This window comes from Cherax quadricarinatus, chromosome 58, assembly GCF_038502225.1.
Source record: "Cherax quadricarinatus isolate ZL_2023a chromosome 58, ASM3850222v1, whole genome shotgun sequence".
Taxonomy (NCBI): Eukaryota; Metazoa; Arthropoda; class Malacostraca; order Decapoda; family Parastacidae; genus Cherax; species Cherax quadricarinatus.
The window spans coordinates 5,429,630-5,446,576 of NC_091349.1; the positions used below are offsets into that span (position 1 = coordinate 5,429,630).

The following is a 16,947-nucleotide window of genomic DNA, read 5'->3' on the forward strand; positions in this document are numbered from 1 at the left end:
CCCTTCCCTACTGTAGTCTCCAGACTCAGGCTGACAGATTGCAACACTGTATGAGCACCCATCCTTTGTGATGGAATGTGCATCTGAAACCCATCCTGTGTGATGGAATGTGACAGGGAAAGCCCATCCTGCATGATGGAATGTGATGGGGAAAGCCCATCCTGTGTGATGGAATGTGATGGGGGAAAACCCATCCTGTGTGATGGAATGTCACAGGGGAAATCCATCCTGTGTAATGGAATGTGACAGGAAAACAGTCAGATTTTGTTCCCACTTTTAAACTATTGTATGGAATAGGGTAGCAGTACACTGCTGTTATATTTATTTTTTTTTTCTAAAAGAGAACATCCTCAGCATCTCTCCATTCCTCTTCCTCCCCCTCCACCAAATTGTCGCCATTTCCTTCACAAATCCCCTCCATCATGCTGATAGAGGGAGTAGTTTCTACTTAACCCTCTACAGAGTTGTGGCAAATCATTGCATTTCTTCCGTCTGTGCCATTGACGTCGCATACAGTAGATTGATACGACGGGTTGCAATGAAGAGCAAGAGCCTTGCGCTCTGCTGGAAGAGGAAGAGAGGGCACCTTGCGCTCTGCTAGAAGAGGGAGATGGGATTGTGTTGGGCTATCATTTTCTTGCATATCTTTTTTGACTCGTGTGGATTTAGCGGTTCACCTGTTATTAACACATCAGCTTTCTCCCACCAAGAAAGTGTGGTCTGAAAAAGAAAAACTTTCATCATTCACTCCATCACTATCTTGCCAAATTTGCTCTTACACTATAGTTATAAAAGTGCAACATTAACACCCCTCCTTCAGAATGCAGACACTGTACTTCCCATCTCCAGGACTCAAGTCCGGCCTGCCAGTTTCCCTGGCTATGTTCATAAATGTTGCCTTTCTCACACTCCAACAGCACGTCAATTCCTAAAAATCATTTGTCTCCATTCGCTCCTATCTATCATGCTCACACATGCTTGCTGGAAGTCAAAGCCCTTCGCACACAAAACCACTTTTACCCCTTCCCTCCAACCTTTCCTAGGCCGACTTCTACCCAGCCTTCCCTCCACTACAGATTTATACTCTCGAAGTCATCCTATTTTGTTACATCGTCTCTACATGTCTGAACCACCTCAACAATCCCTCCTTAGCCCTTTGGATAATAGTTTTGGCAATCCCGCACCTCCTCCTAATTTCCAAACTACGAATTCTCTGCATTATATTCACATCACACATTGCCCTCAGACATGACATCTCCACTGCCTCCAGCCTTCTCCTTGTTGCAGCATTCACCACCCATGTTTCACACCCATATAAGAGCGTTGGTATAGCTGTACTCTCATACATTTCCCTCTTTGCTTCCATAGACATAGTTCTTTGTCTTCGGACTCCTAAGTGCACCACTCGCCTTTTCCCCCCCTCATCGGTTCTGTGATTCACCTCATCTTTCATAAACCCATCTGCTGACATGTCCACTCCTAAATATCTGAATACATTCACCTCTTCCGTACTCTCTCCCTCCCATCTGATATCCAATCTTTTGTCTCCTAATTTTTTTATTATCCTCATCACCTTACTCTTTCCTGTATTTACTTTTAATTTTCTTCTTTTACATGCCCTACCAAACTCATCCACCAACCTCGGCAAATTCTCCTCACAATCTCCCAAAAGCACAGTGCCATCAGCAAAGAGCAACTGTGACAACTCTACTTTGTGTTAGATTCTTTATCTTTTTACCCCACACCTCTTGCCAACACCTGAGCATTCACTTTTCTTACAACCCCATCTATAAATATATTGAACAACCATGGTGACATCACACATCCTTGTCTAAGGCCTACTTTTACTAGGAAATAATCTCCCTCTCTCCTACATACTCTAATCTGAGCTTCACTATCCTCATGAAAACTCTTCACTGCTTTCAGTAACCTACCTTCTATTCCATACATTTGCAACATCTGCCACATTGCTCCCCTATCCACCCTCACCCCCCTACCTTTCCTAAAGTCTCCTTGTTCATCTGCTATCCTACTCTCCATCATACTCTTAATTTTTTCAATAATAACTCTACCATACACTTTATCAGGTAGTGTACTCAACAGACTTATTCCCCTCTAATTTTTTCACTCTCTTGTCCCCATTTGCCTTTATACAATGGAACTATGCATGCTCTCTGCCAGTACCTATGTACCTTACCCTCTTCCATATGTTTATTAAATAAAAGCGCCAATCACTCCAAAACTATATCCCCACCTTCTTTTAACATTTCTATCTTTATCTCATCAATCCCAACTGCCTTACCCTCTTTCATTCTACCCACTGCCTCATGAACTTTCCCCACACTCAGAACTGGCTCTTCCTCGCTCCTACAAGATGTTATTCCTCCTTGCCCTATACACAAAATCACAGCTTCCCTATCTTCATCAATATTTAATAATTCCTCAAAATATTTCCTCCATCTTCCTGATACCTCTAACTCTCCATCTTACTACATGAAGTGTATAAAGATGGGTTTGTGCAGCCCATGCTCTTAACCAGACATCATGTCACTTATAATAATAATATCTTTATTTCTACTAGTACATGTACAAAGTATACAGACCTAGCTGACATCATTACATACTACCACATGGAAAGCCTCTTCCTTGACATGCAGAGCATTTCAGACAAATTAGGTCAGTTTTGTCCCAAGATGCAACCCACACCAATCAATTAACAGAGGTACCCATTATTATTGATAGGTGACAACCTAACCTAATCTAACTTATGAATGTGCAGACTTTTTTTGGGGGTTATCCTGGGTAATTTACACTATATGATAGTTGTGCTTGTGTACCTGTACCTAAATAACTTTACAATGGAATGAACTAAAAGACATGCATGAGGTAAACAACGATAACACTAAAAGCCTGATGTAGTTATTTAAGATAACGTGTCCTTGATGTTTGGGTCGACACTGGCAACCAACATGCCTTCAAGGAGGAAGCTTTTATTTTGATCAGGTTTTTAAATGTAATTGATCTCATGTTCATTTGTGCCAAATATTAATTGTTAGTGTTGTATTTTTTTCTTTCATTAATAAATTAAGTCTTGTATGTATAGATTTTCCTTTATCCTCAAGTCAGGTGTATGGAGTCCACGGAAGTTTATCTCGATGCTCTTAACCCTTTGAGGGTCGAGAGGCCCTCTCCCAAACTCGTTCTCAGGGTCGAAAAATTTTCAAAAAAAAAAAAAAAAAAAAAGTTCTTATGAAATGATAGAGAATCTTTTTCCAATCATAATGACACCAAAAGTATGAAACTTGATGGAAAACTTACGGAATTATGCTCTTGCGAAGTTAGCGGTCTCAAAGTGGGTAATTTTGCCCACTTTAAGCCCTATTTTTTGGCCAATTCCAATGTTGCAGTTGACTAAAATCATAGCTATTTCCCTAGAACTCCATTTGTTCTATCCACCGAGTACAAAAATCCGCCCATTTACCGATTTCAACTACTCAATAATGCAGTCAGAAATTGGCAATTTCACAAATTTCAAAAGATGCCAATTTCGAAATAGGGTCCAGAATAAACAAGACACATTTTATCTGTTCATTAGCCACGTCTCTAGGCCCCTTTTACATTACTTTTGCTTTCCATTTTAAATTTTTATTCTCACGGAAAATAGAAGGTTTTCTGTTATGTATACTGTACTACTACATCACTGTAAAAATGGTATTAATTATATCAACGCACTTGTAAAAGAATATTAGACTCGCCAATTGACGTGTATTGGACGTGTGGCTTGATTTGTTTACTCTTGAACATTGACAAAAATTTATCATTTCTGCTTCTTTGAGCTCAATTTCAAGGTACAGTACTTGTAATAGTTAAACCAATCAAAATCATCTCTATTTCTGTAATATATCTTCCATTCTATCAAATGAGACAAGGAAACTAGAATACTACCATAAATACCATACAAAAATACACTAGAAAGTCGCTGTTTTAAACCAAAAACACTGTCAAAGTTTTCTTTTTTCTCGTTATACACAGCATGCTTCAGGATTTTTTTATACTGTGCACACTGACCACACAGACCCATTCTTTCATATGTAGGCCTGCCAGCTTTCTTCCACCAGATTTGAAGGCGCTAGAATTGAGGTGTACAAGTACGTGACCGACCCTGGCTGCAATGATGTACTTGAACATGACCGACCCTCAAAGGGTTAATAATCCTTTTGAGAGTTGGAAATCTGCTTGCTTCTCTTCCCAAGGCCTGTGCTACAGAGGGCTAGTATCTATCAGTTCCTTTATTATACCATTATACCCTCTGATTTATTTTTTTTTACAGGCTAAGAGCTGTTATTCTCCTTCAGTTCATTTCAGATTTATGACTCTTATTGGTCTTTCCTGCTCTAGCCCAAATTTTTCTTCTTCCTTCTGCTGGAACTTTATTTCCTTTTGTGTTCTCAAAGCAAGTGGTGGCAGTTTTTATTAATTGGAGCAGTAACTCCTTTTTCTAGTTTTCCCTTTTCTTTAGCCTTCACCCAGGCTGGAATTAGGGTGTCCACTTAATTTCACAACTGCTTCAGAGCTACCAGTGAAAAGCACTTTACCTTAATGTGATTCATGGCTGCCATATACTGTGTCAAACAAATCTTGAAACCTGTTTTTCATCCATTTCCATCTCTCTTGTACTTTGTAGGAAAGGTTTCTAATACATGGAATAAGCCGCCTTCTCTGTATTTTCCAGTGCATTTATGGCCATTCTCTAATGTGGAGACCACAACTAAGCACCCTAATCCAAATGAGGTCTAACCAAATATATAAAGTTGAAGTATAACCTTAGGACTTCTGTTTATACTTCTTGCTATAAAGCAAAGAATTCTATTAGCTTTATTGTGTACACTTATGCAATGTTGTTCTGACTTCAAATTTCTGCTAAATCTTTTTTGCATTGACTCTAAAGATGTTCATTGTTTAGCTTATAAGTGCTGTAGTGTTTTCTTTAGGATAGGAAACTTACAAACGTTCACATCGAACTACACCTGCCACATCTCTGACCACAACAGCAACCTATCTAGATCATTCTGTAATTTTGCTTCATAAGAAATGATTTGATAGTTTATTTTAGTGTTATCGGCAAACTTATATCGTTGTTTAGTCCCTCAGCTGTGTCGTTGATGTAGATTTTGATCAACAAGGGCCCCAGTACTGACCCCTGTGAAGCACCACCTGTATGACCCTTACAGGTTTAGTGGTTGGTTCTGATTATAATATGAAGCACCATTCGCAACAAGTTTGTCTGTGTAATAGAGCTGAACTCGTTCCCTCAAGGTAGATGTGTTGATGCTGGTGAGGGGGCCATTGATCAAAGAAAATGAAACAAACCCAAATGCCTCCCATACCCAAGGCACTATGTGATCCCTATGGGCTAAGAACATTTACTTTAAACTTACAGGAAGGATGCAAGTAAACTAGTGTCTTGCATTAACACTGGGTGTTACATAATGTATTGCTTTTCAGAAATCTTGGCAAGAGTGTATATTTAATAAAAAAAAAATTATCTTAATTGAATTGGGTTTCAGGGATCATCTTTCCGCTGCAGTAAGTATCTTAATTTATAACATGGTATTCTTAAAATACGTAATAACTACTAGTGTTGATGTTTATTGCAGATGGTCAGTGACTGGTTGGTGCTCAAAATGTCTCCAAAAAGAAGATTTAGCCGATTTATGAAGTTATTTGGCCATGGTAATTTCTGGTGCATGGCCTATCTTAATGAACTGCATGACATCAAAACAGAAGGTACAATTGTCAAGGTAAATAATAATTTGTATTGACTTGTAGAAAACCATGTACTTGGATATGTTAGATATACCATATTTTCTGGCATATAAAATGTGCCTTTTTTTTTCCCCACAAAAAAAATCTTGCAGAATCACCCTATGCCTTATACTCAAGGTCAGGGTCAAGGGTAGGCTTTGGGTTATGCTTTAACATAAAGCAAGAGGGTAATGAACCCTTGTATATGATTACTGACTAACCATTACAATACTTCTGTTGTGGGCCTTTCGTGCAGTACTAGTACTGTTCTTACAGTACTGTGCAGTACTAGTACTGTTCTTACAGTATTATGCAGTACTAGTACTGTTCTTACAGTATTATGCAGTACTAGTACTGTTCTTACAGTATTATGCAGTACTAGTACTGTTCTTACAGTATTATGCAGTACTAGTACTGTTCTTACAGTACTATGCAGTACTAGTACTGTTCTTACAGTACTATGCAGTACTAGTACTGTTCTTACAGTATTATGCAGTACTAGTACTGTTCTTACAGTATTATGCAGTACTAGTACTGTTCTTACAGTACTATGCAGTACTAGTACTGTTCTTACAGTACTATGCAGTACTAGTACTGTTCTTACAGTACTATGCAGTACTAGTACTGTTCTTACAGTACTGTGCAGTACTAGTACTGTTCTTACAGTACTATGCAGTACTAGTACTGTTCTTACAGTATTATGCAGTACTAGTACTGTTCTTACAGTACTATGCAGTACTAGTACTGTTCTTACAGTATTATGCAGTACTAGTACTGTTCTTACAGTACTGTGCAGTACTAGTCCTGTTCTTACAGTACTGTGCAGTACTAGTCCTGTTCTTACAGTACTGTGCAGTACTAGTCCTGTTCTTACAGTACTGTGCAGTACTAGTCCTGTTCTTACAGTACTGTGCAGTACTAGTCCTCTTACAGTACTGTGCAGTACTAGTCCTCTTACAGTACTGTGCAGTACTAGTCCTCTTACAGTACTGTGCAGTACTAGTCCTCTTCTCACAGTACTGTGCAGTACTAGTCCTCTTCTCACAGTACTGTGCAGTACTAGTCCTCTTCTCACAGTACTGTGCAGTACTAGTACTCTTCTCACAGTACTGTGCAGTACTAGTACTCTTCTCACAGTACTGTGCAGTACTAGTACTCTTCTCACAGTACTGTGCAGTACTAGTACTCTTCTCACAGTACTGTGCAGTACTAGTACTCTTCTCACAGTACTGTGCAGTACTAGTACTCTTCTCACAGTACTGTGCAGTGCTAGTACTCTTACAGTACTGTGCAGTACTAGTACTCTTCTCACAGTACTGTGCAGTGCTAGTCCTCTTCTCACAGTACTGTGCAGTACTAGTACTCTTCTCACAGTACTGTGCAGTACTAGTACTCTTCTCACAGTACTGTGCAGTACTAGTCCTCTTCTCACAGTACTGTGCAGTACTAGTACTCTTCTCACAGTACTGTGCAGTACTAGTACTCTTCTCACAGTACTGTGCAGTGCTAGTACTCTTACAGTACTGTGCAGTACTAGTACTCTTCTCACAGTACTGTGCAGTACTAGTACTCTTCTCACAGTACTGTGCAGTGCTAGTACTCTTACAGTACTGTGCAGTACTAGTACTCTTCTCACAGTACTGTGCAGTGCTAGTACTCTTCTTACAGTACTATACAGTACCAGTACTGTACAGTACCAGTATTATTCTTACAATACTGTATGGTACTATTCTTACAATACTAGTATTCTGTTCCAAAGAACAGTATAGTTCATTGGGAATATTTAGAACGTTTCACTGGTGTATGGTACTTGTTTTGAGCTATTTTTTTTTTTTACTGGCAAACATTACACAGCTTTTGATAACTTTTTTCATTTGGCTTTAATTTTTTGTATTAAAAAATTAATATAATTTAACCTTGAATACCAGAGTATTTTGAATTTAGGATTGGTGGTATTCTTGAAAAAAGTATGTAAAGACATTTTTCATAAAGAAGCTTAAATGTACTAGTTTATTAAGAATGTTCACTGTGCTTTATAAACATTTCATCTTTTTTATTTTTTCAAGCATTGCTCTTCATAATTTTGCATGTTTTTAACATATCTTTCACATCTTCCTTCGAAAAAAAAAAAAAGAAATAATCATAAAATTGATTTACCTAACACAAGTCTTAATAAACACCTTTGTCTGTTTAAAGGAATTTGAAGATGCTGGTGCTATAGTTCAAGTAACTCTGCGGGTGGTGTCAAGTACAATTAATGCTTTTGTGCCGTTAGGGGTCCTCACTGGTCCCTTTATGCCCACACTGCTGGATCCTGCAGCCTTAACACACATGCAAGGCATTGTCACCAATAACCACGACTCATCTAACGATATCTTTCTGGCTGAGATGGCAACTCATCGGTAAGAGCAAAAATTAACACTCACTAGTGTTTCCGTTAATTGATTCCTAACATTTTATGGGAGATAGTGTAGTGTACTAAGAATGTTAGACATCTTTAATAACTGTCTCTTCAAGGAGGTGGGAGTGCCTTTATGCCAGTCAAGGGCTTTTGCTCCAATGAATTGGAATAATCTTCTCTTCCTTGCATGCTGTATGACCCTTGTGGGTTAATGCTTTCCTCTTCATAATGTGTATATTTTTTCGTACCACGCTGGCTGTCTCCCACCAAGACAGGGTGATCTGAAAAAGAAATACTTTCACCATCATTCAGAATATCACTGTCTTGCCAGAGGCACACAGATACTACAATTTAGATGTCACTGTAAAGGGCAAATACCCCAAACCCCTCCTTTAGAGTGATGTACTTTCCACCTTGAGGATTCAAGTCCAGCTAACCAGTTTCCCTGAATCCTTCACAAAATATTACCCTACTCCCACTCCAACAGCTCGTCAAATCCCAAAAACCATTCATCTCCACTGACTCCTATCTATCACACTTGCACGTGCCTGCTGTATGTCTAAGCCCTTTGCACACAAAACTTCCTTTACCCCCTCCATCCATTCACAGGGTGACTCCCTACCCCTCCCTTAACCTCCACTACAGATTTATACACCCTCCAAATCATCCTATTTTGCTCCATCCTCTAAATGACCAAACCACCTCAACCTTCCCCCCATCCTCAGCCCTCTGAATAATACTTTTTCTCCATGCCTCCTAATTTCCACACTACTAATTCTCTGCATAATATTTCTACTACACATTGCCCTCAGACACATCATCTTCACTGCCTCCAGCCTCCTCCTTGCTGCAACATTCACAACCCATGATTCACACCCATGTAAGATGTTGGTACCACTATACTCTCGTACATCCCTTCTTTGCCTCCATTGATAACGTTGTGTCTCCATAGATACCTCAGTGCACCACTTATCTTTTTCCCCTTTGTTAACCCCTTGACTGTCGCAACCCCCAATCCTGAAGTGTCTCCTGGTGTCGCAAAATTTAAAAAAAAAAAAAAATTATTTTTTCTTGTGAAATGATAGAGAATCTTTTCCCGATTGTAATGACACCAAAAAAAACGAAATTTGATGGAAAACTGACGGAATTAAGCTCTCGCGAAGCTAGCGACCTTGGTGATATTTACAAATCGGCGATTTCGCCCACTTTGAGCCCTATTTTCGGCTAATTCCATTGTTCCAGTCGACCAAACTCATAGCTATTTCTTTAGAACTCCGTTTTTTCTATCGATTGAGTACAAGAAACTGCCCATTTACCAATTTCAACTACCCAATAACGTGGTCAGAAATTTGCAATTTAGCCAATTTCACGAAAATTAAAAAATGACAATTTCAAAATAATCTCCAGAATGAACAATGCAGACATTCCTGGCTCTAAAATAACATTTTCTTTGTTCATCAGTCATGTCTCCAGGCCCCTCTGATATTACTCTTGCTTTCTATTTTGAATTTTTATTCAAACAAAAAATAAAGATTTACTATTATGCAGACTACTCTAATACTGTAATAATTGTTTAAATAACATCAACCCATTCATGACTGCATATTAGAATGGCTAGTTGGACATATATTGGACAATGATGTCATTTGTTTATTTTTGAACATCGGCAAAAATCAAACATTTCCCCCACTTTGAGCTCCATTTCCAGGTTCTTTTTATAGTAAAATCAATCGAAATCATCTCTTTTTTCTATCATATGCTTTCCATTCTATCAAATGAGACCAAGAAAATGAGAATACAATCATAAATACTACACGAAAATAGACCACAAAGTCAGCATTTTAATTAAAAAAAACGGTCTAAGTTTTTTTTTTCTCATTATGCACTGCGTGCTCCAGGATTTTTTTTTATGTGGTGCACACAGACCCATTCTCTCACATGTGGGCCTACCAGCTTTCTCCTGCTTGATTTGAAGCCACTAGAATTTGAGTATATATACGTCAAACACGGTACCTCGTAAGACGTATATATATGGCCGCGACAGTCAAAGGGTTAATTCCGTCGTTTACCTTGTCCTTTATATACCCATCCACCGACACTTCCACTCCCAAATGCCATAGACTGTCAATTAACAAGGTAATTACATTCCTAAAAACTTGGTGCAAGATGCTAAAAAAAACTTGTGGGAAAAATTGAGTTGTTGCTTTAACCCCCCAAAAATGGCAAACTTCATTTCTCTTTTTATTTTTTTCCTTCTTTTTTTTCCCCTTTTTTCTTTTTCTTTTTTTTTCTTTACTTTTTTTTCCTTTTTCTTTTTTTCTCTTTTTTCTTTTTTTTCTTTTTTCTTTTTTTCTTTCATTCTTTCATTCTCTTTCTCTCCTCACCCCCTCCAAGTTGTAAAAACAAAAAAAATGTTAATGTAATTGTAGTTCACTGTGATGTACAGTGGAACCTCGGCTTACGAACGCCCCACCATGCGAATTTTTCAGGATACGAACCGTCGCTCAGTCGATTTTTTTGCTTCTGGATACAAAAGAAATTTCAGGATGCGAACTTCTCCCTCAGGGAAGGTTCCTTAAATAAATAAATAAATAAATAAAATATTTATTTCTTTGCAAAAGTTACAATGTGTGTTTACATATCATAATATGATTGGAGCAAAGTAAGCCTCTATCATGCTGAGGCATTTCGGGCAGACTTAACATAATACTAATAGACTAAAGTTTAGACAGGTAAAAAGTGTACTAGTAGTGGTTACCAATGTTTTGCTGATGGTGGTGCCATCTACTGGCAGCCTTTTGAAGTTTCTCCTTACTGTTATTATTATTACTATTTTTTTTCTCAAGTCGGCCGTCTTCCACCGAGGCAGGGTGACCCAAAAAAAGAAAAAATCCCCACAAAGAAAATACTTTCATCATTCAACACTTTCACCTCACTCACACATTATCACTGTTTTTGCAGAAGTGCTCAGAATACGACAGTTTAGAAGTAGTATATACATATAAAGATACACAACATATCCCTCCAAACTGCCAAGATCCCAAACCCCTCCTTTAAAGTGCAGGCATTGTACTTCCCAGTTCCAGGACTCAAGTCCGGCTATATAAAAAAACTGGTTTCCCTGAATCCCTTCACTAAATATTACCCTGCTTACACTCCAACAGCTCGTCAGGTCCCAAATACCATTAGTCTCCATTCACTCGTATCTAACACGCTCACGCATGCTTGCTGGAAGTCCAAGCCCCTCGCCCACAAAACCTCCTCTATCCCCTCCCTCCAACCTTTTCGACGACGACCCCTACCCTGCCTTCCTTCCCCTACAGATTTATACGCTCTCCATGTCATTCTACTTTGATCCATTCTCTAAATGACCAAACAACCTCAACAACCCCTCTTCAGCCTTCTGACTAATACTTTTATTAACTCCACACCTAATTTCCACACTCCGAATTTTCTGCATAATATTCACACCACACATTGCCCTTAGACAGGACATCTCCACTGCCTCCAACCGCCTCCTCGCTGCAGCATTTACAACCCAAGCTTCACACCCATATAAGAGTGTTGGTACTACTATACTTTCATACATTCCCTTCTTTGCCTCCATAGATAACGTTTTTTTGTCTCCACATATACCTCAACGCACCACTCGCCTTTTTTCCTTCATCAATTCTATGGGTAACCTCATCCTTCATAAATCCATCCGTTGACACGTCAACTCCCAAATATCTGAAAACATTCACTTCTTCCATACTCCTCCTCCCCAATTTGATACCCAATTTTTCTTTATCTAAATCATTTGATACCCTCATCACCTTACTCTTTTCTGTGTTCACTTCCAACTTTCTACCTATACACACACTCCTAAACTCGTCTACTAACCTTTGCAATTTTTCTTTAGAATCTCCCATAAGCACAGTATCATCAGCAAAAAGTAACTGTCAATTCCCATTTTGTATTTAATTCCCTATAATTTAATCTCGCCCCTCTTCCGGACACCCTAGCATTTACTTCTTTTACAACCCCATCTATAAATATATTAAACAACCATAGTGACATTACACATCCCTGTCTAAGATCTACTTTTACTGGGAAGTAGTCTCCTTCTCTTCTACACACCCTAACCTGAGCCTCACTATCCTCATAAAAACTCTTTACAGCATTTAGTAACTTACCACCTATTCCATATACAGTGGACCCTCTACCAACGATATTAATCCGTTCCTGAGAGCTCATCATTAGTTGAGTTAATTTTCCCCATAAGAAATAATGGAAATCAAATTAATCCGTTCCTGAAACCCCAAAGTATTGAAAAAAAAATTTTTACCACATGAAATATTAATTTTAATACATACAAACTGAAGAAGACATGTACAATTACATGACACTTACCTTTATTGAAGATCAGGTGGTTATTGATGGGATGGGAGGAGGGGAGAGTGTGGATGGTGTTAGTGTTTAGAAGGGGAATCCCCCTTCCATTAGGACTTGAGGTGTCAAGTCCTTTTCCGGGGTTACTTCCCTTCTTCTTTTAATGCCACTAGGACCAGCTTGAGTCACTGGACCTCTGTCGCACAACATATCTGTCCATAGAGCTCTGTACCTCCTGTTCCTTTAAGATTTGTCTAAAATGGGCCATAACATTGTCATTGTAATAGTCACTAGCACAGCTTGCAATAGCTGTGTTAGGGTGATTTTCATCCATAAAGGTTTGCAGTTCAACCCACTTTGCACACATTTCCTTAATCTTTGAAGTAGGCACAATGGATTCCACAACTGGCATAGGCATCTCAGGGTTAGCCCCAAACACTTCAAAATCTTTCTTAATTTCCATACTAATTCTCACCCTTTTTATCACAGGGATGGCACTAGAAGCTTTCTTGGGGTCCATGGTGACTTATTTTGCAGGTGCAATCACTAAAAACGCTGTGATAATATGAAATGTTCCGATTGTATGTTTGGATGCGACCGCAGTGGCTGGCTTGTAAACACTGGCACCCACGGGACAAGTGAGGCGCGCTCAGGCCACACGTGGACGCGTCTCGAATGGAACGAATTGCGTTGGTTGAGTTTTTTAGAGCTAGTTGAGGCAAAATTTTTGCATTAAAATGTATCACTAGTCGGATTTAACGTTATACGATGCCATCGTTGGTCGAGGGTCCACTGTACTTGTAACGTCTACCACATTGCTCCCCTATCCACTCTTATTGTATGCCTTTTCTAAATCCATAAATGCAATAAAATCTTCCCTACCTTTATCTAAATACTGTTCACATGTATAGCATTTATGGATTTGGAAAAGGCGTATGACAGGGTGGATAGGGGGTCAATGTGGCAGATGTTGCAGGTGTATGGTGTAGGAGGTAGGTTACTGAAAGCAGTGAAGAGTTTTTATGAGGATAGTGAGGCTCAGGTTAGAGTAGGTAGGAAAGAGGGAAATTATTTCCCAGTAAAAGTAGGCCTTAGACAAGGATGTGTGATGTCACCATGGTTGTTTAATATATTTATAGATGGGGTTGTAAGAGAAGTAAATGCGAGGGTCTTGGCAAGAGGTGTGGAGTTGAAAGATAAAGAATCACACATAAAGTGGGAGTTGTCACAGTTGCTCTTTGCTGATGACACTGCTCTTGGGAGATTCTGAAGAGAAGTTGCAGAGATTGGTGGATGAATTTGGTAGGGTGTGCAAAAGAAGAAAATTAAAAGTGAATACAGGAAAGAGTAAGGTTATGAGGATAACAAAAAGATTAGGTGATGAAAGATTGGATATCAGATTGGAGGGAGAGAGAGTGGAGGAGGTGAATGTATTCAGATATTTGGGAGTGGACATGTCAGCGGATGGGTCTATGAAAGATGAGGTGAATCATAGAATTGATGAGGGGAAAAGGGCGAGTGGTGCACTTAGGAGGCTGTGGAGACAAAGAACTTTGTCCTTGGAGGCAAAGAGGGGAATGTATGAGAGTATAGTTTTACCAACGCTCTTATATGGGTGTGAAGCATGGGTGATGAATGTTGCAGCGAGGAGAAGGCTGGAGGCAGTGGAGATGTCATGTCTGAGGGCAATGTGTGGTGTGAATATAATGCAGAGAATTCGTAGTTTGGAAGTTAGGAGGAGGTGCGGGATTACCAAAACTGTTGTCCAGAGGGCTGAGGAAGGGTTGTTGAGGTGGTTTGGCTCGGACATGTAGAGAGAATGGAGCGAAACAGTGACTTCAAGAGTGTATCAGTCTGTAGTGGAAGGAAGGCGGGGTAAGGGTCGGCCTAGGAAAGGTTGGAGGGAGGGGGTAAAGGAGGTTTTGTGTGCGAGGGGCTTGGACTTCCAGCAGGCATGCGTGAGCGTGTTTGATGGGAGTGAATGGAGACAAATGGTTTTTAATACTTGATGTGCTGTTGGAGTGTGAGCAAAGTAACATTTATGAAGGGGTTCAGGGAAACCGGCAGGCCGGACTCGAGTCCTGGAGATGGGAAGTACAGTGCCTGCACTCTGAAGGAGGGGTGTTAATGTTGCAGTTTAAAAACTGTAGTGTAAAGCACCCTTCTGGCAAGACAGTGATGGAGTGAATGATGGTGAAAGTTTTTCTTTTTCGGGCCACCCTGCCTTGGTGGGAATCGGCCAGTGTGATAATAAAAAAAAAAAATGCTTCAACGTAAACACTTCATCTACACATCCCCTACCCACTCTAAAACCTCCTTGCTCATCTGCAATCCTGCATTCTGTCTTGCCTCTAATTCTTTCAATAATAACCCTACCATACACTTTTCCTGGTATACTCGGTAAACTTATTCCTCTATAATTTTTACAATCTCTTTTGTCCCCCTTCCCTTTATATAAAGGGACTATGCATGCTCTCTGCCAATCCCTAGGTACCTTCCCCTCTTTATACATACTGTATATTAAACAAAAATACCAACCACTCCAACACTATATCCCCTCCTGCTTTTAACATTTCTGTCATGAACCCGTCAGTTCCAGCTGCTTTACCCCCTTTCATTCTACGTAATGCCTCACTCGCCTCCCCACACTCCACTCACATCCTGCTCTTCTTCACTCCTACAAGATGGTATACCTCCCTGGCCAGTGCATGAAATTACCACCTCCCTTTTTTCGTCAACATTTAAAAGTTCCTCAAAATATTCTCGCCATCTACCCAATACCTCCATCTCCCCATCTACTAACTCCCCTGCTCTGTTTTTAGCTGACATATCCATTCGTTCCCTAGGCTTTCTTAACTTGTTTAACTCGCTTCAAAATTTTTTCTTATTTTCATTAAAATTTCTTGACAGTGTCTCTCCCACTCGATCATCTACTCTCCTTTTGCACACACTCACCGCTCTCTTCACCTTTCTTTTACTCTCCATGTATTCTACTTTGTATAACACTTCTGCTTTGTAAAACCTCTCATAAGCTACCTTATTCTCTTTTATCACACCCTTTACCTCATCATTCCACCAGTCACTCCTCTTTCCTCCTGCACCCACCCTCCTATAACCACAAACTTCTGCCCCCACATTCTAATACTGCATTTTTAAAACTATTTCAACCCTCTTCAACCCCCCCCCCCCCCACTAATACTTGCACCAGCCCACCTTACTGCCAATAGTTGCTTATATCTCACCTGAACTTCCTCCTCCCTTAGTTTATACACTTTCACCTCCCTCTTGTCATTTTCCTCTTACTCTAACTGTAGCTACAACTAAATAATGATCCGATATATCAGTTGCCCCTCTATAAACATGTACATCCTGGAGCCTACCCATCAACCTTTTATCCACCAATACATAATCTAATAAACTAGTACTTTCATTACGTGTGTATCATACCTTATATATTTATCCTCTTTTTCATAAAATGTGTATTACTTATTACCAAACCTCTTTCTACACATAGCTCAATTAAAGGCTCCCCATTTTCATTTACCCCTGGCACCACAAATTTACCTACTACTCCCTCCACAACATTTTTACAACATTTTTATATTTTTATGCATAAATTTATTTCACTTTCATTAACAGTTTGATAAATGAAACAAAATACAGTAAGCCACAAGTCTTGGAAGTGGAGGTGTACCATTCTCGCAACCTGATGATGTCTGCGATTCGTGTTTATGCTGAAGGTGCATCAGGACGTAGTCTGGTGGCCCTTGCTCACACTCTAGATGCCAACACACTGCCTTCTCCAGCCACTCTCAAATGCAAAACTCCAAATATGGTTAGCAATGCTGGATTATTAAAACTGACTAAATTTTATAATGGTTTGTTTTTCTTACTTGATTATGATTCCTGTAAATTTCTTTCAGTGAAAGTTGTCATGATTTTCTGCATTTACATTTTTTAAAATGCTTTGTTTCCCTTTCTTATATAGGTAAATGAAATTCCATTGTGTGACCTCAATGCTGGTGAGCGAGCAATGATCATTAAGACAGCAAATGGAGACTGGGCAGTACTGGTGGCTTACTGGGCAGGACTGAAGCAGGGTACACCAGGTTCACTATGTAAGTTTACGGAGTATGCTACTTCTTTCGCATTAGAAGATGATATTAATTTATCCCTTATTTCTCTTATTTGGTGTAGACAAAAAAAATATTTATTAGCCAGACTTGAGATCTGGAGGTGACGGTAGTACAGTGCCTGCACTCTGAAAGAAGGGTGGGGATGCTGCAGTTCAGAGGGCCATCTGAGATGTGACTTCAGCACTCTTGTTGGACGACAGTTAAATGAATGATGGTGTAAGTGTTTCTTCTCTT

At 39.5% G+C, this 16,947-nt stretch overlaps 1 protein-coding gene across 3 annotated transcripts in view; it reads left to right on the forward strand.

The window, feature by feature from the left end:
- LOC128698048 (uncharacterized) overlaps window positions 1-16,947 on the forward strand; it is a 76,287-nt gene that overhangs the window by 52,927 nt on the left and 6,413 nt on the right. For all 3 annotated transcript variants that reach the window (XM_070097585.1, XM_070097586.1, XM_053790110.2), the window contains 4 exons: window positions 5,658-5,801; window positions 8,002-8,207; window positions 16,217-16,412; window positions 16,566-16,695. In XM_070097585.1, the coding sequence (XP_069953686.1) occupies window positions 5,658-5,801; window positions 8,002-8,207; window positions 16,217-16,412; window positions 16,566-16,695 (676 nt within the window). The remainder of the gene's footprint in view (window positions 1-5,657; window positions 5,802-8,001; window positions 8,208-16,216; window positions 16,413-16,565; window positions 16,696-16,947) is intronic.